The sequence below is a fragment of the Thunnus thynnus genome, chromosome 12 (genome assembly GCF_963924715.1).
Source record: "Thunnus thynnus chromosome 12, fThuThy2.1, whole genome shotgun sequence".
Taxonomy (NCBI): Eukaryota; Metazoa; Chordata; class Actinopteri; order Scombriformes; family Scombridae; genus Thunnus; species Thunnus thynnus.
The window spans coordinates 26555132-26578803 of record NC_089528.1 but is presented as its reverse complement, the minus strand read 5'-3'; the positions used below and the strand labels follow the sequence as shown (position 1 = coordinate 26578803).

At 40.8% G+C, this 23672-nt stretch overlaps 2 protein-coding genes across 6 annotated transcripts in view; both read left to right on the top strand.

Moving 5' to 3' along the window:
• LOC137194596 (integrin beta-1-like) overlaps window positions 1–3321 on the top strand; it is a 31305-nt gene extending 27984 nt beyond the window's left edge. For all 3 annotated transcript variants that reach the window (XM_067606648.1, XM_067606647.1, XM_067606649.1), the window contains one exon: window positions 1290–3321. Coding sequence is in view for 1 of the 3 variants with exons in the window: in XM_067606649.1 (XP_067462750.1) it covers window positions 1290–1355 (66 nt within the window). In the remaining 2 variants the exon portion in view is untranslated. The remainder of the gene's footprint in view (window positions 1–1289) is intronic.
• Window positions 3322–3901: 580 nt separating this feature from the next.
• LOC137194592 (enhancer of polycomb homolog 1-like) overlaps window positions 3902–23672 on the top strand; it is a 66005-nt gene continuing 46234 nt past the window's right edge. Inside the window, exons 1-5 of one of the 3 annotated variants that reach the window (XM_067606642.1) lie at window positions 3902–4255; window positions 8941–9039; window positions 20375–20534; window positions 22994–23139; window positions 23342–23548. In XM_067606642.1, coding sequence (XP_067462743.1) covers window positions 20435–20534; window positions 22994–23139; window positions 23342–23548 — 453 coding nt within the window. In that variant the 5' untranslated portion in view covers window positions 3902–4255; window positions 8941–9039; window positions 20375–20434. Of the gene's footprint in view, window positions 4256–8940; window positions 9040–10343; window positions 10870–20374; window positions 20535–22993; window positions 23140–23341; window positions 23549–23672 lie in introns of those variants that run through there. The other 2 variants (XM_067606643.1, XM_067606641.1) reach the window with 2 other exon arrangements.

Sequence of the window (23672 nt, the reverse complement as noted above, 5' to 3'; positions counted from 1 at the left end):
TGTTCAACTGAAATATAAATGTAAAATGGACTCCTAGCTCAGTTATTATTGTTTCAGTTGTTTCAAATGTGTTCTGCAACAAAAAAATGAATAATATCTGTGTCACATCACCAGGGCAGGTACACAATACTATACAGAGTAGTTAAAGGGAAACTTCGCTATCTTTTCATGGCTAAGTGACTAATGGGGGCAACAATTTTTGAAGTTGGTCCAGTTTGTAATCCTTTGGGGCAATTGTGCAGCGTCGATGTACATCCACTAAAAGTTCTGGTTTCGCCACTGACAGGCTCAGATTGTTATTATAAGTGTCTGACAGCATTATGGAAAGAATCCCTATAGAGAAATTCAACTTTTTTTTCTTTACCTTTCGCTTGATCCGGTCTGTTTGTTTTTTCTGTCTCACCAAGTCTCCCTCACGGAGAAGTCTCGCTCTGAAATCTCACAAGAGGTGACTTGTTGTTGGAAGACAACAATGGAAACATGAGTGAGAGTTGGAGAGAGGAGTGGCGGGACGAGTTTGTTGTGTTGGAGCAAAATCAAGGCTGAATATTTAGTTATCTTCCTCCAACAACTCAACTCTCATCTCTTTGAGCAAGACTTAGTTAGACACAATAACTAAACAAACCAGATCAAGCGAAAGGTAAAGAAATCGTGTTGTTTCTCTGTATGGTCCTTTCCATAATGTTGTCAGACACTTATAAGAACAATCTGAGCCTCAGTGGCAAAAACAACAACTTTTAGTGGACATACATTGACGCGGTGCAATTGCCCCGTCAGATTACATTACAGCCTGTTTTGCAGCTGCTGGCTGAAGAGCTCTTGCTCAATACTGGACCAGTTTCAAAAACTGTTGTCCCCATTAGTCACTTAAACACAAAAAGATGGGAAAAAAGGGCCCTGGTTGAGAAATACTGTAGTTTCCCTTTAAGGATTAAAATAGACAGAAGTAGCAGTCTGACACTTGACAGTCGAATGCAACAGTCAGACTCAAGCTGCTAAAACCGCATATTTAAACCATTCACTGCTAAACCTGTGTTAGATGTTCATGCCACATGTTCAACCAAAGTGTTGGTGGATGGTGAAACATGTGAACAATGTGGGCACTGGTTCCTTGGTGGGTTTTCTTGTTTGCCATGATACCGTTTTACTTAACCTTGATCTGTTGAGCTTTCTGGTTTCAAAATTCTGTCATTGTGACAAAACAATTTAACCACACGAAGGTTTGACTTTGCTGTGATTTTGTCGACTTGTTAACCATTTCACTCACCCTTCTCTTCTCTCCTCCTCAGGGTGAGAATCCAATCTACAAAAGTGCCGTAACAACTGTCGTCAATCCAAAGTACGAAGGCAAATGATGGAGCTTTGCCTTCACTGTGACATCACTGTATGGAGAACATGGGCTGGGGTGAAGGGAGGGGCGGGTTTTTATAATGCTCTCACTGTTTGTTGTTGTTTTTATTGTTGTAGTCACAAAAAAATAGCATTGCATTTTGCCACTATTTCAGATTGTTTTACTAACTTGTTGTATTTTCTATGCATCTGGAATCTTCTTGTACAGTCTGTATGAATGTGGGGTTTTATTTTTTGTTTTGTTTTTTTTATTTTTTTGCCTCTGCGGAGTTTGAGAGAATATGTTGAACTGATTCGTAGTTATTCCGCAACAGGCCTGGTGGGAACAAGGTAACGACAGCGTACGTACCTGTTCCTTTTTTATTTTTTTTTTTTTATTTTTTTTTTATATAGAACCATTAAGCCATCAGTGTTGTGTTGAGGGTTGAATTGGATGTTGATAATGGATAACAAATGAAGGGTTCCAGTCCAAATAACTATGTGTACAAAGTGTACGTAGTTACTGCCAGTACTTCATCAATGTTTCAAAAACGATGGTGAGCAAAGGTGTTCAGATCTGTTTGCCATCTGAACAAAGGTCTTATTCTGTCTGTAATCATTTTAACTGAGTAGATGTCACTTTTTTTTAAAATGTCTCTTTGGATTGAAACTCTTCAAATGTAGCGCAACGCGGCTATGTCCGGCCGCCATGAATTGTGTATAGTATGTTTAGGTTCTGTGTAAAGCCATATATGTATTCACAGAACAGGGATGAAGGCGACAGTATGTTTTGTTTTTTTGTTTTTTTTTCTGAGTGACTTACTACATCTGAACAATCAATTGAAATGTATCTTTGTCTAGAAGAAGAATCCCTAGTCATGGGCTGCCTTTCTAGATGAAAGGACATTAGTGCACACAGTACAGTAGTGTACTATATGGCTCCAGGTTTTACTTGCTTAATTTAAAAGCCAACTCAGGTCCTTTTAATTCTTCATAGAAATGCCAAATACACATAAACCTGCCTTATTTCTAACTAAATTTGCTTATATCGCAATGCCTTGTTGTACTTGTAGGATATGAATTGGGGAATGCTCACATGTTTTCTAATGTCAGCAATTCCACGTAACTCCTTTAGTGCCTCGATCAAACGTTTTTTCTTTTTTTTTTATTAAAAAGAAGCAGAAATGGTTTTTAAAGATTAGTGGTAAGGGACGAGTCTAGTAATGTCTAGACATTCTTTTTTTTTTACGTTAAGAAAAAAGGTTACACGTTTCACCGTTGTTTTTAAGTGCCTTTTTAAATTTCATCAACACATTCACATTTGCAATTCTGTATTTCAAAAATTATTTATTGAATAAAGATTCCAAACAATGTACCCCTATATTGTTAAAGTATTATTATTGTACATTTATTATTTTCTGACTGTTGTGTTCAGTGTGTCTCTGTAGCCAGAATTAGATTTTATGCTTTTTACCAGGTCTGTGATTGTGCAAGAAGCTGATGGGGATGTTTGTTGAGCAGGGATGTGAACAAATGATCAGCCTCAACAAAATCAGAACCAAGGACAAAGGAGGTTATTGATTCATGCCTTGTAGATAATACTGACAAATGGAAGCACTGAGAACTGTGAGCTGGTTAAAATGAGGTCGCTAGATGAATTGTTAGTTAAATGTTTCATTTTATCTGATAAAATCTGGCACAAAACTCAGATTTTGTATCCCTCAGTTTTCAGTGCAGTTGCTCCATAGATCCTGTGATATAGAAAGTATTGATTGGGAATGTAGCATGTTTCTAACTAATCACAGTCTATGAAAAAAGGACTTTTGAAACAACATTGAATTCCTATTCACATTTCGAAATGTGTGTCAGTTTACTGTACACCTTCAGGATGAAAAGCATGAAATAATCCTTTTTATGGGTTAATGTTCCTGGTTTTACATTAACTTTGAGAAAACACTGTCATGAAGTAAAATAAAGTTAATTTGGCTGCCATTTTTTTCCACCCCAAATGAATCTACATAAATAAAATGTGATTGGTTCATTTGAGATGAGTATTTTATAGCAAAATGTTGTGTGTTGGGTCTTTTAATTAAATGACATGACATGAGATTTGCTTCAAAAAAAAAGTTGGGAGTGCGTGGTGATCTGTACAGCCTGAGTGCAACTGTTTAATGCTTTGAAATAATACTCAAAAAGTTTGTTGAAAAATACTTGTCATTCATATTGGTGAGGTGGTCTATGGATGTGTCTTACACGCCCATCTTTTTTTTTTTTAATTGTAAAACAGACATTTCACATAAGGAGGCAATAATTGATAGTAAAATGAGTTTTTAAATAAATGAGGAGCACGTCTGCAGTGAAGATTGAGGCTAAAAAACTAGAAACAAATAAAAGTGGGACATAAAAAAATCCAGCCATGAGCTAAGGCTCAGACTTCATCGTGACACTGTCAGCCAATCACGTTTCGTTCCATCCCCTGTGGAGCGTGACGCCACCAGCCGAGGGCTCTCCACAGGTGATTGGTGGCTTCGTTCGTCCAATCAGGAGCCGTCTTTTACAGCAAAGTTGTTAACCCCCAACAGTAGCACTTTGGTGTCCACCTCTCTAGTTTCAGCCTGCTTTACATCGACAGGGAAATACAGACTTTTCATCGACCGAAAAACGGTGTTTGACGCGGTGGACAGAAAGCGGACAGCGGCTCTTCCTGCCGAGATACCGGCTTGTCGTTTGGTTTTTATTATGAAGCCAACTAGGAGAAGTAGCTGTGGCTAACGTTAATGTTAGTTGGCTCCCTCTCTGGCTAGCTGCGTCGTGTTGCCTGTTTTTTTTTTTTCTTGTTGTTGTTTTTTTTTTTTTTTACTTCTGACTTGCAGAAATGTTACCCATCTGTCTCAAAGTCCCCGACGTGTGCCGAAATATCGACTTGGTGAGTATTTTTTAATAATGTTTTTAACTTGAATCGATGGTCGCTTAAAAAAAGGCCCATCGTGAATAGTGTTTCTGGCATCAGATGATTTCATACACGCAATCAAATTCCTAGCTGGTCAGCTGGATGCAATTCAGCACTAAAACCACAAGTTCCTAATCACTTTGCCAGCTCCCGAATTGAGCAGCTTGTAATATCGAGCGATCCAGGCGAATGAAATGTATTTCAATGTGTAAAACAAAATTTAGTTCATTATTCGTTATATTAATGGCTAAAATACAAGGTCGGAAACGTGATCTGGCTAATAGAGTGGAAAAAAAACATCAGTAGGAAGATGGAGGTGAAGAGTCCATTAGAGCTTCAGATATAATTTTTTTGACATAATTTCACATTAGGGATTTTTCATCATCTTGGTTGGAAATGTTACATTGTTGGATCACAGGCTTGGGGTGTGTGGCTAAACAGTGCCAGACAGCTCCTGTGGTCTGCCAGGGAACTGCTTGGCCCTGGCCTGCATGGGTCCTGATCCCTCATATCCCCCTCTGCATTATCTAACCCACAGTAGCTCCCTTCCTTAAACTCGCCTCTCCCTACATGGACTGAAAAAAAAGAGGGGGAAGACTTTTGTAACTAATTCAGCCACCTTGTAAAAAGATGGAAGTTAGGAAAACCTGCATCCAGTCGAGGATAGAGCTGCCTCATGGTGACTAGCAATGACAGCAGCACTATCAATACTTCAGATTTATTGATAAAGCTGCTTAGAATACTAGATAGATAGAGTTTACTACATCAGGCCAACCAGGTAAGTTCTCAACCAGAAAAGTACAATAACTTGGGTTTCCTGTGCTTTCCTGTGATTGTGTAAACTCTGTGGGTATTGTGGGACAAACCCCACCCACATGACACTTTTGTAGGCTAACACAAAGAATGCAAGGCATGAAAGTATTGTATGTAAGGTTGAAATGGTCTGCTAGTGTGATCACACGTATCGATAAGTTTAAACCTCTGTGATGTCAAGGTCACCAACACTCTGAAACGTAAAATATGTTCATTTATTATTCTTTGCTCTTTTATTTTGCTTTGTCACTTAAAATGATCACATGACAGGACACAAAGGACCTTAGACTCTTTTCATTTGACGTGTAATGTTTCTAACTAGGGCTGATAGTTATCTGGAAGTCAAAGAATATTTAAGGGCATTCTTCTATAATACAATAGTATATCTGTGTAACTTGAAGGGGAACCATACCTCCTAAAGCAGGAATCAATCACACTATATTCTCTTCATCGTCTCCTTGCTTCCAACTTCTAATTTCAGCCTTTTAAACACACTGGAACACACACACACACACACACACACACCACCGTCCAAATGTCAAATAACCATAAACTAATGGGAAATGGCTCAACTGCCGTACAGCAACTAAACATCTCAGTACTTCAAGAGAATGCATCACAATTTTATTTATCGATAATGTATCTAGAGCTGCAACAATAAGTTGATTGATCAATTAATTGCCAAGTTACCATTTAATTAATTCCAACTTTCTTGATGATCAATTCATTGTTTTAAGTCGTTTTCTTTAAGAAAAAATGTCCAAATTATCTGATTCCAGCTTTTCAAATGTGAATATTTTCTGGTTTATTTAGTCCTCAGTGACAGTAAATTGAATAACTTTGGGTTGGTGACAAAACAAAAAATGCAAGGACAACACCTTGGTCTTTGGAAAACAACTAAAAGATGAATCAAGAAAATAATCGACAGATTAACCCATAATGAAAATAATTTAGTCGCCATCATAAATGTATCACAGGTAGAACTAGGATGATTAGAAATGTTGAAGAATGAATAAGTAAGGATAGAAAAATTAATAAATATAAATATTTTTATCTTAAAGGTACCGTTAGTGTTGCCATGGAGCGATGTTCAATGAGGGGGTTCCTATTTTCTCTGTTCAAATGAGGACGCACGTTTGCATTCACACACGTATAGGCAACAAGATCCACATTTCTGCTGGTTTTACACTTTTCCACTGATCCACAGGTGGCGGTAATCCGCCCAGAAACACAGCAGTGTGCAAACAAAGCCAGGGAAGAAGAAAACTGCTAGCTAGTAAACATGGATGTGAGCAACGCAGGTTTCAAAATGTTAAAAATGATTTGTGATGAAGGAAAAACCTACAGTGCATTTTTTAGACAATGCGTTTTGGTGAGAGACGCTGAATGTAAACCAAAAGTTTGTTCACAAGAAAAACTCAGTGAGACACCTTTAATTGACAACATATAGCTACGTATATCCAACAGATCAATATTCAAATATATGTTCACACCCTGTAGTTTCATCTGCCATCGTGCTGATGATGACAATGCTGCTTTGCATAACAAAACACCTTCCTGGTAGTTAATGTACATGAAATGACGTTAAGGTGAGTGCAGAGTTGGGTTGGGTCACTATCAGGGACCACTTTTAAGATTACAGGTCCTTTGACCCAGTGTTAACATAACAAAAGTCAGAGTCTACAGCCATGCTAGCAGCTCTGTGAGGCTGTACTTGGGCACAGCGCTTATTTTCATGACGAATGGATTAGCTAAGTGTTTTATAAAATGTCAGAAATTTTTTTTCATCAAACAAACTACCAGTCTACCACCACACAAGACAGAGAAAAGCAGCAAAACTTCACTACTGAAAAGCTGGAACCACAAAATGTTTGACTTACACAATTAATTGATTATCAAAATGGTAGCCTATTAAGCCTCTGTCGGTTGACTAATCAATTATTTGATTAATCTTTTTAGCTCTAATAATATACAGAACTGTAGCAGGTATTATATTTACTTTGGTCACCATCTTAGTATAGGGTGTTGGTGTGCTAACATTTGCGAAGTAACACTAAACACAAAGTACAGCTGAGGTTGATGGGAATGTCATTAGTTTTAGGTGATAAACCAAAGAATTGGACTAAGTGGAATTTTGACCTGCTGGTGGCGCTATGTGAAAAGCCAAGGGGATCACCAAAGTCAGTGTCTGTCTGAAATTAACTTTTTGCCAAGAGGACTGGTAGATGATGAAATTCTCCAAATCTCCATTTCTCACAAAACTTTTTTTTTTTTGCGCTTCGTCCTCCTTTTCGTCTGTGGGTTTTTGTTTTAAAGGTTGGTTTACTCCTTGTAAATGTTGCCATGTTATAGCTATTTAATCAATGATAGCTAGCGACAGACAAGTGACAGTTTAGTGGAGAGCTGCGATGTCGAGTTGCTGATGTCCTGCACAGTAAACAGTGCTGCGAAACTAGGAGCACTCGAGACAGTCTGTTGCTGGTGCTCCTTCGCCTCAGACCGTCTCGAGCATTCCTACAGTTTTACGGCACTGTGTAGACACATATTACATATGTCTACGCTGTAAAGGGACAAACATGAGTGATTTCCTCTGAGCCATCATGCCAGATATTTTATTACATGACTGTTTTGTTACAAACATTTACCTGTCAGTGTGGCGGATAGCCTTCGGAGATTTACTCGCCAAACAGAAAATCTACCTGCGTTTAGCGCTTGGCGGGTGTTAATTTCAGACCCTGACCACAGTCATTAGGATTAGTCCTCTGGGGACCATAACTTTCCGTAACAAATTTCATGGAAATCCAAAAGATCCCGAAACATTTCACACAAAACTAAAACTCTCAACACCAAAGTAGCCCTAAAACCACCAGAGTCTGTAAGATTTGTCCTCTGGAGACAATGAATTTGTGTACAAAATTTCATGGCAATGCATCCCGACGTTTGTGGAGTCATTTCAGTCTGGACCACAGTGGTGGACTGACAAACCAACATTGCCTGTGTGGTTATAAAATTTAATCTTTAATCTTTAATTGAATATTTAATACAAAGTATCGACTTCACTGTCATCCAGAACTTGTATCTTAACAGACAACACATTGCACCTGATCCTCTTATATTTTGCTATATTGTAGAGAGAATACGGGTTTGGTTCATCCCCAATGTCCCCTCTTAAGTCCTAAGCCCTGAACCCTCATGGACTTGATTGACGTCACCTGGTAGGTGCTGTAGTGCGAGAGGCTGCAAGGGTTTGAAATGGCATATAATTGTTTGTTTTTTTTGTTTTAGTTTTTTTAAACGCCTCCGGGCCTCCACTGGTAACCCTGTATTTAACGTCACACAAGATTTGACAGTGGGACAGCCCTGAGTCCTCGTGGACTTAGTGTGGATGTACCTCAAAGTCCACGAGTCTGTGAATGTGGACATTGGGATTGGGCCTGACTCTTTCAGGCTTTGTGCTCACTAAATCTGCCGCATGAATGTTGTAAAGACCAAGGAGAAATCATGAAAGTTTGTGCGACTGTCTGGAAACTGCAAACTAGATAAATCAACTTTAGGGGGGGACTTCACTTTACACAATATTGCTTTCATTTGGACTCTGGAATGACTGACACACGAAGCCTCGGACACAGCCAGGTGTGGTCGTTGGGGGGGGCCAGACTAGGCAGCATTGCTGACAATTGAGACCAGGTGGTGGACAAACTTTTTGTCTTTGCTCCACCCAGACAACCCTTTTTCTAGATCTGTATTACTTGAGAAGCAAAAAAAAAACTTAATTGGTTTTCTTCTTAAATCTCACTTGCACAGCACCTCATTGTTTTTTTTCTTTGCTCTTGTGAATTTGTTTTCAGGTCCTCATGATGCAGTCAGTGGATTTAATGGATTTAATGATGAAAAGAAAACCTGACATTCCCTGGGTGGACCCTGGCTAAACCTAATGTCATCAATGGGTAAGTTGTTTTATTGATTGCAAAGTATTATTCTGACCTCGATAGACGTTAGTTGTTAACATCCTACACGTCTTTGGCTCTGGTTGTCTAGCAACCTGTTGTTAGGAGATGGAAAAACCTTATCTGAAATCACCCTGGAAGTACAGAATTACAGCCTTCAGTTCATTGAGATAAGAATGGTACTAACATTATGAGGGTTAAGGTGTTGACTCCTCTGGACTCATTCAGACTGAATAGTGCACTTGCAGAGCTGAAGTGGTTTAGATGTAAATATTTATGGTGTGTGTGCAGTGTGTGTTTGTACTCCATACAAACATCATGTGGGTGTCCTGAAAATCAGATCGATCCTTTGCCTCTCAGGCCAGAAGAGGGCGACATTGTTCACACAGTGAAAATGAAGCATCTCACCTGGTATAAACATTTTTCTTTACTGTGGACTGTTACAGGATAGATGATAATCAGTGGGTTGGAGTTGTTGTTTCAGTTCAGTTAGCAGAAGCAGTTACGTCATTGGTATTTAAGGTGTTTGCATGTGTTGGATAATGTGGAATTTGTACCTCATTAAGGATTTTTGTCCCCCAATTTTACACCAATTCATAAAACTTCCACAAAAGAAAACTTTATAGGATATAATAGAGTTTTAATAAAACAAGTAATTGTTTTGATTTAAAAAATTAGCTTGGAATCGTGTTTATTGTTTAAGGCATTTAAGGATAGTTATATTTCCTAAGAGTAGCCTTTTAATGGAAACAGAAGACACCCTTATTGGTCCTTTGATGATAATAATGCATTACTAAAGTTATAGGACAGAATATCCAAATAAACTGACTTTAATTTGGATTTGAGAGATGTAGATTTAATATCAAATTGTAAACATATTTAATTTAATGAATATTTAATATTTAAAAGGGCTTTGTTCTATAAATAATGCTCAAAACACTTGAATAAATAATGGGTTTTTATTGGTAGAAATTGCACATTTTTTAAAAATGTGTGACTTTAATTTATTTTCCTTATATATTTCGTTGATTTATAAATTATTTGATACTTCTCTTTATTTGGTTTCAATTGGCTCTTCTTCCATCCAGTAATTATAATATATGTTGTTTATCAATTTTTTACTTTTTTTGTGTATTTATTTTACTTAAGATATTCTGCACTTTTGATATCCACGTATTTTATTTAAATTTGTTTTCATTTAAAATGCAATCCATTATTTAGTTATTATATTTGCCAAATATATATTTCGGTCATGCCTAATGTTTATTTCAATAATTTATGTGTGGAGAGGAGTTAGTTTGCAAGAAATGCCCCCTTCCCCCCACCCCCGCAACGCGCAAGCGCTCGGGACCGTGTGGGAATGGTCGGTCCGCGAACTGGGGGTTGGACCGCTCCGAGCGAAACAGAGCAAAAGAGTTTTAAATGTCCGCCATGTTGTCCATGGCGCACTGAACCAACGATAGGGAGCGGAGCGTCGGAAAAAAACAGTCCGAGAGAGAGCGACCAAGATCCGGGCCTTCCCCCGGCTCCGTTGGCGACGCCCTAAATACAAGCTACAACCATTCGAACGTTAGAATAGAGATTAACCGCACAGAAACATCCATGAAAGCTCCACTCGTTACCGTGGTGAATATTAGGAGATCGGATAGATTTATATTGCATCTCGAATTGTGAAAAATGAGTAAATTGTCGTTTCGGGCACGGGCGCTGGACGCTACCAAGCCACTACCCGTCTTCCGTTGTGAGGATTTACCCGACCTACACGAATATGCATCCATTAACCGGGCAGTGCCGCAGATGCCTACGGGGATGGAGAAAGAAGAGGAATCGGTATGCTTTTACCATTCGAAAAATGTGAAAATATACGCTGTGGTTTATTTTTTATTTTTACATGATCAGAGGCGTCCCTCTTTTTTTTTTTTCCTCCTGCGCAAGCTTTCACAAAATGGCCGCCAATTTTCTCAGGAGAAACACGACGGATTTCTGTTGCAAACGGCGTATATGAGGCACTTGGACTATTGTTTGGGTAAAGCGGGGATGCATTGTGTCATTATTGGGCAAAATTGCCCGGTTTGGCCGGCTTATTTGTGTGTGAGGTGATTTTCTGAGTACAAAGGAGTCATGTGACTTCAGCAATTCCGACATTTTGTCTTGTCTGTCAGGATGGGGGCCTTGTGTTGGCGTAATTGCGAAGGACCAGGGCAAGGGGGAGCTAGTGATTTCAGATTGTGTGGCATCAGTGCCACTACCAGACAGAAATGTCAACATTGCTGCCATGCATCGGAGAAAAACACAATCTTTTGTCATGTTGTCCCGGGATAATAGTATATGCACGTGTGTCTTGTCTGTGTTTACATTATTCGCTTCGGTGCAGGTTCTCACAGTTAAACTACAGTTGGTTACTAGCACATTTTCATGCCATGTACCGTCATGTTTATTTACATGGAGGCTGTAGTTTGTTATCATACATTGTGTCTGTGTTTTTGTGTGTAAATATATGTAAAATGCAGCTGATGTCATTCAGTTATCGCAGCACTGTTCAAACAGTAAAGACATTAGACTAAACATGCAGCGTGTGTACCTGTCAGCCAGGTGTATTTTTATTTCCTTGTCTGACACCACTAACCTGAAGGGATTTGATGTATTTCCTTATGTGTACCTGTCAGAGCAGGATAGCTGTGGTGACTGTTAAAAAAAAAAAAAAAAAAAAAAAAGCATGTCTCTGGGTTTTCTGGTTTTGATATTTTGAATTTTGGACTACATTTATGTTGTAGTGCCTTTCTAGTCAAAGAGCTTTGCACTACACGCCAACGTTCACCCCCTTCACACACCTTCATACACCGATGGCAGAAGCTGTCATGCGAGGTGCCAACCTGCTCATCCGAAGGAGCTCGTTCACACACTGACGGCACAGCCATTTAGAGCAATTTGGGGGGGGGGGTTCAGTATCTTGCCCAAGGACACTTAGACATGCAGCCTGGAGGAGCCGGGTATCGAACCGCTCAACCTCTGAGCCACAACAACATTAAACCCAGCTAAAACCCAATTCTCCACAGCCTCTATTCGCCAGATAATTATCCATCCTCTGGTGCGCTCCTCTTATAGTATATTTACAATTCAATGGACAGCAGAGAAGCTGTGATATTTTAAGGTGAAGTCTGCTGAGACAGGTAGATAAACAAAGTCTGCTCCCTTATCTGGGTTATGTAGCATCCCGCAGGGGTGTTGTGGTTATCTGTAGGATTTAGGGGGGGGTTGTTTGGTAAACTACATGCACCCCATGGGATTCTCACTGTGTTTTCCTCCGTTCTATTCATGTCATTTTTCAGATAACAGTGTGACGGAGCGAGACCCTTATTCTGGGTCCCTTAAGCGATATGTATATCAGCTTCATACCTTCTCTAAAGGTGCAGTCTCGTAGCTGACCCAGCAGTCTTGATTAATGTGTAAATAAAGGGGCATGTAAATCAGTCACAGGTATTGTTATTGTTCAGTGTACGCATGTTGGAGCCAGTCTGCCTCCTTGCTCTTGTGGAAGACTTGGTGTCAGGGGTTCAGTGTGTCAGATGGCACAGCAGGCTGGCAGACCAGCGGCACGTGGCGCTCAGGAGGAGATCAGGGCAGCAGAAGCGGCGGCAGCAGGAGGAGGAGGAGGAGGAGGGAGAAGGGGAAGGAGGGGGGCTTGCTGTCACTTCAAAGTCTGTGCTCCGCTCAGCTGGAGTACTTGGTTATGTAACAGTCATATTATCATAAGAGGTAGGCCAAGGCCTGCTGCATGCCGACGGCTCAGCGTTCGCAGCGGTCTGTTTTGAATTTGGAAGTCAGATGTTAAATGGCAAAAAGAGATCATTGGTGGTAGATAAACTGTAGCTCATGCCCTTGCTTTGTTGTACTGCAAGTGTCATGGATTTAGTCTTTAGTGAAGTGCAGCCAAAGGGAGTAGAGACCCTTTAGACCTGACAATTTTTTTGGAGCCGTGCATGACCCGCGGAGCAAAATTTCCTTTTCAGTGGTTTTCTGTGAAAGCATCGGCTTTGCATGTCTCCCTCGCAACATCCTCGACCACATTGCCAACCCACACTGTGTTCAGTGGTCTGCAGGGTGAAATGTGCGGTGTCCCCCGCGCTTCCTGACTGTCTGCTAATAGAGAGCTTTTAACAGTGAGCTCGTTGAACTGCGACCGCAGCGAAGTAGTAGGTTTTAGACCTCTCTCCGCACGCTACATATAGCCGTACTCGTTTTAAGCAATTAGCGAGCACAAGACTCGAGCGTGCCTTTTTTCTTTTGCTGCAGCTGTTCAAAAAAAAAAAAAACCATAGTTCAGTCCAGCATGTGGTTTTGTAATTTACAGGCCATGTGTATGTAGCGTGGCTCGACTAAAGAGCTGTCATCACCGAAACTCCCTCAGCACGTGTGGCGTGTTTGTTTTGGACCAGACACTTTGTCTTGTGTTTACGTTTGGGTGAAAGTGAGGTCAGTGTCTGCGGCCCTGGTGGGAATCCACAGGCATCTGTTGTGTTTGCCTTTTTGCCAGACACAGTTCTTGTACACACACACACACACACACACACAGAGACATACACTTTAACACACACACACACACACTCATATTCTGGCAGGCCACCAGTTTCTCACTATGTGACCTTGCTGGAGTTGGAATGTGGGGCATGTCACCTGTCCAAAGTCTCTGCAGCTTTGACGTTTTTGAAGTCGCCTGTGTCGGCTCTCTCACTTCCCCTTTTTTTTTCTCTCTCTCTCTTTCTCTCTCTCTCTCTGTTACTGTTGACAGTTTTGTATTGACGGGTATGTGGGTAGTGTGGGAAATTAACAACAGCCTCTAGGCAGGTTCTTGAGCCAGATTGCCAGCTGGGGAAACTCCTGAGAATGACTCTTGAATTTAGGGCACTGACACACGGGTAAGACCGGCGTACACCTGTTTGTGATTAATTGGTTTCACTGCATTATTATGCAATAGTGGGCCTAGTTTAAAAATCGTCTTTTGCCTTGTACACACGGCTCATATTTATTTCTGAATGGAGACTGAGCTGTGAATTCAGTTATTTTCCAGTTATTGACCCCTAGATTGAAGACTATGTGCATTACTTTGACAGCAACATTATGCATTAATGGGCCTGTATTCAAGCCTCGTAAACACAGCATTATATCAATTTCACAAACCGTATTTATTTGTGGAACGGAAAGTTTCTCAATTCATGGCCCGGCAGAGTTAAAATCTAAACAGCCACGGGCAAAAACGCAGCCCTGATGGCCGCCGTTAATTTCCCCACCCCGCTTACACCGGGGCGTAAGAAATCATCCTCTCCCACGCAGCAGCATAAAACCGGCCGTGTACTGTAGATTCGCATCCCTCGACAGCCCCGCCAGACCTTCTCCTGTGACTGTCCATCACGTTAAGTGGCATTTACTGCGTCTGGGACAGTAGCTGTCAAGAGGTGAGACTGGAGAAGGTGGAGGGAGGCTCCGGCTGCCTCGGCGGACCCGACAGTGATCGATGCGGTCATTTTAGAAGGCTATTTCTGGACTCTTGTGTGTATGTGTGAGAAAGCGAGACTAAGAAAAGGGGGGGGGAGAAAAAAAAAGTGTGTCGGTGAGGGCACCAGCTAATGCTATGTATTTCAACGGACGTATTTCCTCAATCTACGTCTATTTATTCTCAGGCAAATAGCCATGGCCCGGAAAGTAAACAAACACATTGTTTGATTAGGTTTGGCAGCTGACGGTGTTTTGGCTCAAGGCTGTTTTCTCATTTTTTATGAGTTTTTTTTTTTCCCTCATTGCGGAGGGGCCCGAGGATGTTGATGCGGAGGTTTAGCGTTCACTAGGGGAATGATTCAGTGGGAATCGGATAGCAACATGGAGGTTATGCAAGCGTACATGCACGGGGTGGAGGGAGGGGAGAGTCACAACAAATGCTACAGATAGATTTTTATTTGTATGTTTTTCAAGTTTCATGTTCAAATGCCTTAGGGAAGCTCTGAGAATAAAACTGAAAGGCTCGTCCACAGCGGCTTCTCCAACTAAGGGAGTAGCTCCATCCTCAGAACAGATCAGCGGAGCACATGGCACAGTTAAATGTAAAATACAAGCGATCGCCTCGGGTACAGCAGACTGTGTAGAGCGTGTGTTAGCTCCAGAAGTCTAAAATATAATTGATGAACACGGAGCTTTGGGACACAATAAAACGGCTTTAATACAGCAGACTGAAAATGTTACAGATGACTATTAACAACACGGTGGTGTACTGAAGGTCACGAGTTATTAAGTTTACTTTTCTGCCTCTTTGCCAGATAGCAGCTTGTCACTAAGATGAGAATAGCTGGTCCACCTTAAGTGAGGCTGGGCTGAAGTTGTGGTTAACGTCAAGGCTAACTCTCGTCACTTCAGCTGGGTGGCAAGACACAGGAACTTGGTTTGGGTCTTGAGTTGTAGTATTTATTCACCAGCAAATAGCCTAAACTGTACACACCCTGCACTGCTATGTTCACAGCTATAATGTTACTGCTTCCTCCCTCTCTCTCTCTCTAAAACTACGCACTGAGCAATTCCTTAAAGCAGTGGTTCTCAAAGTGGGTTTTTTTTACTAATTTCATCCATAAGTAACACAATGACAACGTGTTTGACTATTTTGGACACGTGATTCTGTAATAAAACATCTAAAAGCTTATCAGATGTGGGACAAAGTCTTATCAAGTCGGGGTCTGTGGTCTAATTTGTGTCAGTTTAGGGATCTTTGACGTGAAACGCTTGAGAACAACTGCCTTAAAGGTGCTACGCTACTTGTGTAACACATTTTAGTTCAATAAATACATTTTTTAAAAAAGTCCCTGATGCTCAGGGCCGCTGGGTTTGCAATAGACTGGCTGAAAACCGTGTGGAAAGTGTCATGGACCATCTGGTTAGAGACCCTGTAGCATTGAAAAGCTTGCATGTTTGCGCTGTAACAACAAAAAAAATCAAATTGATCTGTGCTCTGCAGAGCTCATCTTCAATGTTGCTGGATGTCTTCCTGAGAAGCAGCACGCTCACTACCTGATTTTTAACCCAGTGAAACCAGTTTGCAGCCATCTTCCTATAGAGTCAGACTTTTCCTCCTGCAGTCATGTCATACCAAGGGCAGCATACATTAAAATATAATCTAGTTGACATTAAGCACTAAGCTGAAGAAATGACCTACAAAACCACCTTTTTATATAAACGTTAAAGAAGAAAATTCCACACTGATGTAACTGGGCTGCTCAGTCAAATCCCAGCACTGCTAGACTCATCTCAAATGCAAAAAAATAAAAAATAAATAGGAGTCTTGGGTGATATACAGACAATTTTGTAGCAGGCACTGAACCACATGAACAGCAAAGCGTCTAACACAGTGTAGTATGGAAAAAGTAAAACCATATAATAGCAACTGCATGGAAATACAGCTGTAAGCAGAGATGACTGAAAAACCAGACGCAGTTGGTTAAACGATGACATAAACAGCAATACCAGGGTCCCAAATTAACACTCGCCATTCGCCAAACGCGGATAAATTTAGTCTTTTGGCGAGTTAATTATGGAGACCACCTGCCACTCTGGCTGGTAGGGAAAACATGAATTTCCTGCATGAGCTGGAGAAAGCTGCTGGTTCTGTTTGTTTGATTGTTTGTTTGTTTGTTTATGGGGGTGGATAACTCTGGTTCACACTCCAGCATAGTAGGTGGCGGTAATTCACCTTAACGCTGGTTGCCACCCACCACAAAATGGGAAAAAAAAAAAGCAGGTAGTGCTGCACACTCATGGATGTGCACACCCAACGGCAGGCCGAGGAGACGGCTGCCGACCCGTATCAGAGTCTGAGGAGTAACGTTCTGCCTTCTACTGAGAAGCGGTGTATTTACAGCTCACAGCAACTTAATACGAAATAATCTCCGGCTTGTGTTTGATATCTAAAAAAATGTTTGTTGCACATTTCCAATCCGTCGTTAGCATAGTTGGCACGGATTAGCTTGGAGGGCTAACTTGGCTTGTTTACTGTTATTACGTGAATGTCGCTGCTAAACGTCCCGCTGAACCCTGTTTTAAATAATCTGGCAGTTCAGTAAAGCCTTGCTAGTTGCCACATATATAATGTACAAGTAGTAAATAATTTAAAGGATTTTGCTAATCATGATCCTTCTGATGAATCGGGCTTTCAGTTGAGATGCAAAATAGTTTTTAATTAAATTATCAGTGAAACTCAGGCCGGTGGATTCTCTGACTGCTTGTGCTGCTGCTTGTGACGGCGTTTAATTCCAATTTTAGCACATTTACATCCTGAAGTTCATGTTTGCACACTGCTATGATATTGATTGAGAATGGCATGAGACCAAGATGTCATGCTAAACACTTATAATAGCAAATTGCAATAGAAAAAAAAAAGCAGTTTTATTGGTTGGTAATGTTTTTCCATCACCAGCTATCTTGGCAGGAAAGCCAAAAAGTTAATCTTGGACCCTGAGCGACACAATAGAAACTGTCAGATTTTACCATCCAGTTTATAAGAAGGTATTAAAGTCTGATATTTCTTGTTTTATTAGATCATCAAGAGGTTTTCTGTGTTTTTGGCATTGATATGACTGATGTTCCCAACTAGTCGTCTACGTGGGGGTCGTCAGTGTCATTGTATCCGTATCACTCACCCCTACTTGTGACTTTGTGCAGATTCAAAGTGTTTAATGCAACTCCTGTGATAACAAATTACACCTCATCCTCATGTGAAACACACACACACACATCAGCCCGTCACACGCCGGGGCTGACCTCATGTATATCGGAGAGACGCTTGCATACGAGCCAGTAGAGCTTGAAGCACAGCCAGTATGAAAGGGTCTTATCATCTATGAATAAGAAGCAGTGACTTTTTAATCTTTCGCTGCAGAGTCGAGTAGACTGAAGTGTGTCTGCTCGGGGAACGCCGCAAACATCATGGCGTTTAGAAACAAAGCTGAATCTCTGCCCTGTGTGAACGTCTCCTTCACAGAGCTGTCTAATATGTGGCTAATGTAATACAGCTTCCTCTTGGGCTTTGCTCATATATATACTGTAACGGTGACTAGGTCGTGACGGTGCAAAGTCACACGGTTTTCTCGGTTTAAAAATAAAAAAGAAAGTGTACCATAACAGACCAGTTGCACACACACACACACACACACACACACTCGCTTTCTTTCTGACTCATTCACTTACTCTGTTTTACTTCTCTAGGCACTGATATTCTCTCCCCTGCCCTCCCTCCTCCCCTCCCTACCTACACTTATGTCTCCGACAGCCGCAGGGAAAACAATAAACACACACTTCTCTACAGAGAGCTGCTGTACGATGCCGGCAGCACGCTGCCTTGTTGACAGACTGCTTGCCAGTGGCTCAGTGCCCAGCTCCGGGCCAAAGGCTCTTCTACTACTACGACTGACTGGGACTGTTAAGACAAGCAGCCTGCCAGCAAACCAGTTAGTCAGCCATCCATCCAGCCAGCCTGTCTGCCTTCCTTCCGGCACATTCCCCCTAAGCAGGGCTTGGCAGCGTCAGGCTCTCATCACACTTGTGGCGGGTAGATAAGACCAACTGACAGAGCACCGAAGACAAAAACAGTGTCAAGTTTCCCTTCTTGTTTGTGCTTTTAGAGATGTTAGTGATTGGAAGTCAGGTTCATGTTTGTCCCCTGTTCAGTCGGTAATTTCCTGCACTTGTTTAAACTGAAATATTGAATATTAAAAAAACAACTTCAGATGTTTTGTTATGGTTGTGTTTGTGCTGGCGGTTGTGTTTGTTCCTGTACGGGGTGTTTTTCAGAGATCGTCACAGGGTCTGGATGCCAAATGTTGCCCATTGCGTAACTGGATAATCGTCCGTTTCCTCCCGTTTGCAGGTGTACGTTTGGCTTGTATCTACATGAGTTGGCGTGTTGTTTTTTTCCCCTCCTCAGCATGACAAAGTTTACTTGGCTCGATATTGTGTTTTAGTTGGGTAACGTTTTGTTTTTGTGGCGATTAACTTAAAAATCTGTCTTAAGTTGTGAGCTGTTTGAACTGATTCTTGTTTTGAAGATTCAGCTTTTTGCTTTGTTTTGTAAAACCTCCTTTTATTATTGGTGTTGTGACAGGAAAAATGAATGTCAAGCAGGATGGTTCTGGCTGTCATTGTGTTATAACTAAAGTGGAGAATAACTGCTAGCAAAACTTCCAACAAAAGTTTGAAATCTTCTGTAGAAATCAGTAACTTTTACACAGTTTTAACGGCTGGAGCACGGAGGTCAAATGAAACAGATCATTAGTTCAGGCAAAGCTGTGAAGCTGCTCTTTGATTAACATCAGCTTTGTCTTTCATGCTTAACGATCACTCGCTCATTCAGCAGTAGCATCCAATCATCTTCATGCACAGCACGGCCGTTAGAACTTCCTGCTTCTTCTTTGCGTGCTATATTTTGGTATTGTTTAACGTCCATGAACGTGATAGAGATGGGATCAGTTTTCGAGACTTTCCAGCAAGTCTAACTGGTCAATTCCTTGTCCTAAGTGTGTGATTGAACTAAATAAATCTGTTTAAGACTTGTTGTTAAATTATTTTAAGATCTTTCAATGTTTCAGTTGTGAAGCACCAGCCTTTTTTTATCCAATATGCTTGTCATGCAAACTGTAAAACATCTTCTGTTGTGTTTTAAATTTTGTGTTTTAGCCCTACAATATATGTATGGAGTATGAGCTCGCCATGGCACCGGTGCTACACAGTGTTTTGGTGTACAACATCAAATTAAAAGACTCTTAGTGGTAAAATACTAAGCTTGTTATCAATATTTAGTTTGGCGACGGAAGCTACAGTTATAAACTGAAAGTGTAAAAGCATCTATTTGGTAATATTTTGGATTTAAAGCCAGTGCTAACAGGGAACCTGATGGCGTTAATGAGGATTTGTCTGATTAAAGATGGCAACACATCTCATCTACACACTCACACCTTTAAAGCAGAGTGAAGCTGCCAAAATAGGCCCCACAGCGAAAACTCATCAAAAATATGAATTAAAAAAATAAAAACGAACCAATCCTCTAAGTATGTGTTGTTCAAAGTAAGGGGAAGATCTAACGTTACAAATCAAAGTAAGTGCTGGCATCACTGACCAGTATTTTATCTTGTAAAACATCTGGTGTAACTGGTAACACGGGTGTCGTCAAGTTTTTATTAACCGGTTGGAAAAAAACTTCCTCACCGTGGCATCCCTGATGACGTAATCTCTAGTAAAAACACATCTATCCTTTTTTTTTTAAATTTTATTTTTAAGTTTCTTACCTGCATCTCTGTCTCCGTAGGAACACCATCTCCAGCGGGCCATCTCAGCGCAGCAGGTCTATGGCGAGAAGCGGGACAACATGGTCATCCCGGTCCCCGAGGCGGAGAGCAACATCACCTACTACGACTCCCTCTACCCTGGGGACTACAAGATGCCAAAGCAGCTAATTCACATACAGCGTAAGCGAGCTTTACTAATGACAAATACGTGATGCGAGAGAGAAAATGAGTTCGATATGGAAGATTAGAGACCTCGGTTGTATCATTAAGTTATAACTAATAGTGTTTCTCTGTTATATTGTGTTAAATGACACTTCTGGGCTGTTTAAAAACATAAGGAGCAAAGAGTATAATATTCCACATTAGTTTACTGTTAGAAAACTTTGTAAACATCATTATAAACCTGCATCATTTCATTAGATTATACTCAGTTTTATTGTCCAAATGTTGGACTGAAAGAAGCAGAAGTACCATTTTAAACCCCACGTAACATTAAAAGTGAAACAGTTGATAAAGATCTTCTCTGGCTACAGGAACTTTTGCTCAGTTTGCTGTTAAAGTGACCGCTATTTATCTATTTAATGGTATCAAGCATGTTTTTCACGAGTCCTTACCGAGTTGTCATATTTGTCAAAGTGAATGAATTTGTGAAATCGCCCGGTTCGGTAATGATATCAAAGAAAATGAGTTTTCTAGATCGCTCAGCTCAGGAACTGTGTCACAACTGGTCGCCGTGATTGTTTCTCAAAGGAAAGCAATTTGCTGCACCCCCGAAACTCACGACGCTGCTATCAGTCAAAGCTGAAATGACAAATGTTTTGTCCTGACAAATTGCTGTCGAGACTAATTTCAGGGTTTCCTCAGTGGTCTAGACAGTCTGAAATGTGAAAAAAAAAGTTCAGTTTTTGCATCGTTCCCATGTTTTAAAGTGTAGTGTTTGTATAAAAATCTAAATACAGTATATGTGTGTATTTATGTTGTGACCAAGCAGTTTATGTTGTTGTCATAGTTAACTAAACCAAAAGTAAAATCCAGTGTAGAAACACAAAGATATTGACTTTAATATCTTTTTTAAAACTGGGGAAACTCCTGAAGGCGTACATCATTCCCCCTCGTCGTCGGTGAGCTCGCCGTTTGTCACGTCAATACCCATAAATCCCATCTGTTGTTCTCCGTCGCCTTGATGGCAGCTCAAGATGAAAGCAATCTGCCTTAATTAAATCTGAAACGAGGTTGAAACAGCGAACGCTTCGGCGCGTATGTACATTGTTTGCTCTATAATTGCAAGTACAGTAGCTGTGCGTGTTCGGTGGCACCTAGTTTTAATTTAATTTCAACACATGTGGTCGTGTTCATGCTGAGGTGCTACTCCGCTGCTAAACTAAAACACAGAAGAAGAAAAAAAACTAGTGGCTGTGAGTTTTGAGGCAGTCATTCACAGTTAGAAAGGAAGGACATTGATTTTTACTCGGCCAGACGTGATTGTCTCATCCTTCACTGAGGCTTAAGCCCCGCTAGCAGACCTGAAAAGCTAAACTGTAGTGAGTGGATTGTTTTTTTTTTTTTTTTTATATATTTTTCTGCCTCAGGAGTCAGGAGAAATATACTCAACCTAAACCAATAGGAAAAAGGAAAAAGGCAGAGTCACATTTTACAGTTAAAGAAAAATGAAACTCATGTATCTTCGGCGTAAATAAATAATGATTGTGCGCTATTAATCTGTCATATATGTGTCCAAATGTTTGACTGCTACTGTATATCTCATGTTATTGCAGACTCCATTAATGTGTTTGGTGTGACTGAATGTATCAACACAACAAAACAGCCAGATAATCTTGTAGACGAGTCACCGATCTGTATTTTAATGTGATTAAGCCTGAATATCATCAAGTGTGTCCCTAACATTAGAATATACTGCCATTTATTTCAGTTAACTGGTCCTGTGTAGCTCAGTCCGTGTTAAACCTGCTGATGAAAGGATCTTCATCAGGCTCATATGAACAGAGACTATTTGATTAAACTATTTGATGTACATGTATTCAAAGTTGAGGGCATAATTTGCCTGTCTGTAGTAGGAGGAGAGTTTGCTAAATGTTCATGGTTGTACTTGTAATCCCATGTTGTAGTTTAGTAGATTGGTATTTTCATTTCTAGATTAGACCAAATAATCTAGATTTTGACTGAAGCTGCTGTGGTTTATTATTTCATCCTTTTTCCTAGTTTCCTGTGTCAGTAGTTTAAAAAGCTTTGAACTGATCCGTGAGCCTATAAATGTTCATTAATCTCTTTAACTCATCCGTTCTGTATCACTTGGATAAACATACAAGTTAAAAGCCATAATGATCAACTTTAATTAATACTGAAAACATCAGTGCTTATTAGTATGAGGATTACAATGGAGAGAAACTGAGGCAGAGCATGCATTAAATAAATAAGAGCAAGAGAATCAAAGAACACGCAAAGTATAAAAAATTTTGCAGATGAAAATGCAAAAGAAATCTAAAATATATTTATCATTCACAGGTTTACTTCATCTGTACCTCAGTTTTCTTACATCGATTACAAATCTGTAATATTTCATCAGTGCGTGGAACCATCTGTACGTGTCTGAAGTCCGTCTCCTCCTCTCCTCTCTGCAGCTTTCAGCTTGGACACAGAGCAGCCCGACTACGACCTGGACTCGGACGACGACGCGTTTGTCAACAAGTTGAAAAAGAAGATGGAGATCAGCTTCCTGCAGTTTGAGGAGATGATCGACCGGCTGGAGAAAGGCAGCGGACAGCAGGTCGGTACAGCCCCATGAAACACCTCACAGACCACAATGAGCTTTGTTGCAAAGTCAGATCCACCATTTGAAAACCAGTGATGCATGCATTAAATAGTTGGTAATACAAAATTTAAGACCGCCTCAATGTGAAAGTCCCTCCTCACAGCGGTGTAAGTGCATCTTGTTTATCAGTCTAACTCCTGTCCGTACCGCCCATCAGCTGGTGAGCCTTCCCGAGGCCAAACTGCTTCTGAAGGAGGACGACGAGCTCATCAAGGAGGTCTTCGACTACTGGAGCCGCAAGAGGAAAAACAGCAAGGCCAACTCGCTCATCCCCAACGTCAAGCAGGAGAAACGGGACGGCTCCAGCACCAGTGACCCCTACGTGGCCTTCCGACGGCGCACCGAGAAGATGCAAACCAGGAAGGTCGGTGATCTCGCTCAAGCAGAGTTATTGGTGCCTAACTTGTTTGGAAACGTGTATTTCTAGCTTAAAAAACCACCTTATTTTCAGAAAATATAAGCTATCAAACATTTATCCTAAAGGACAA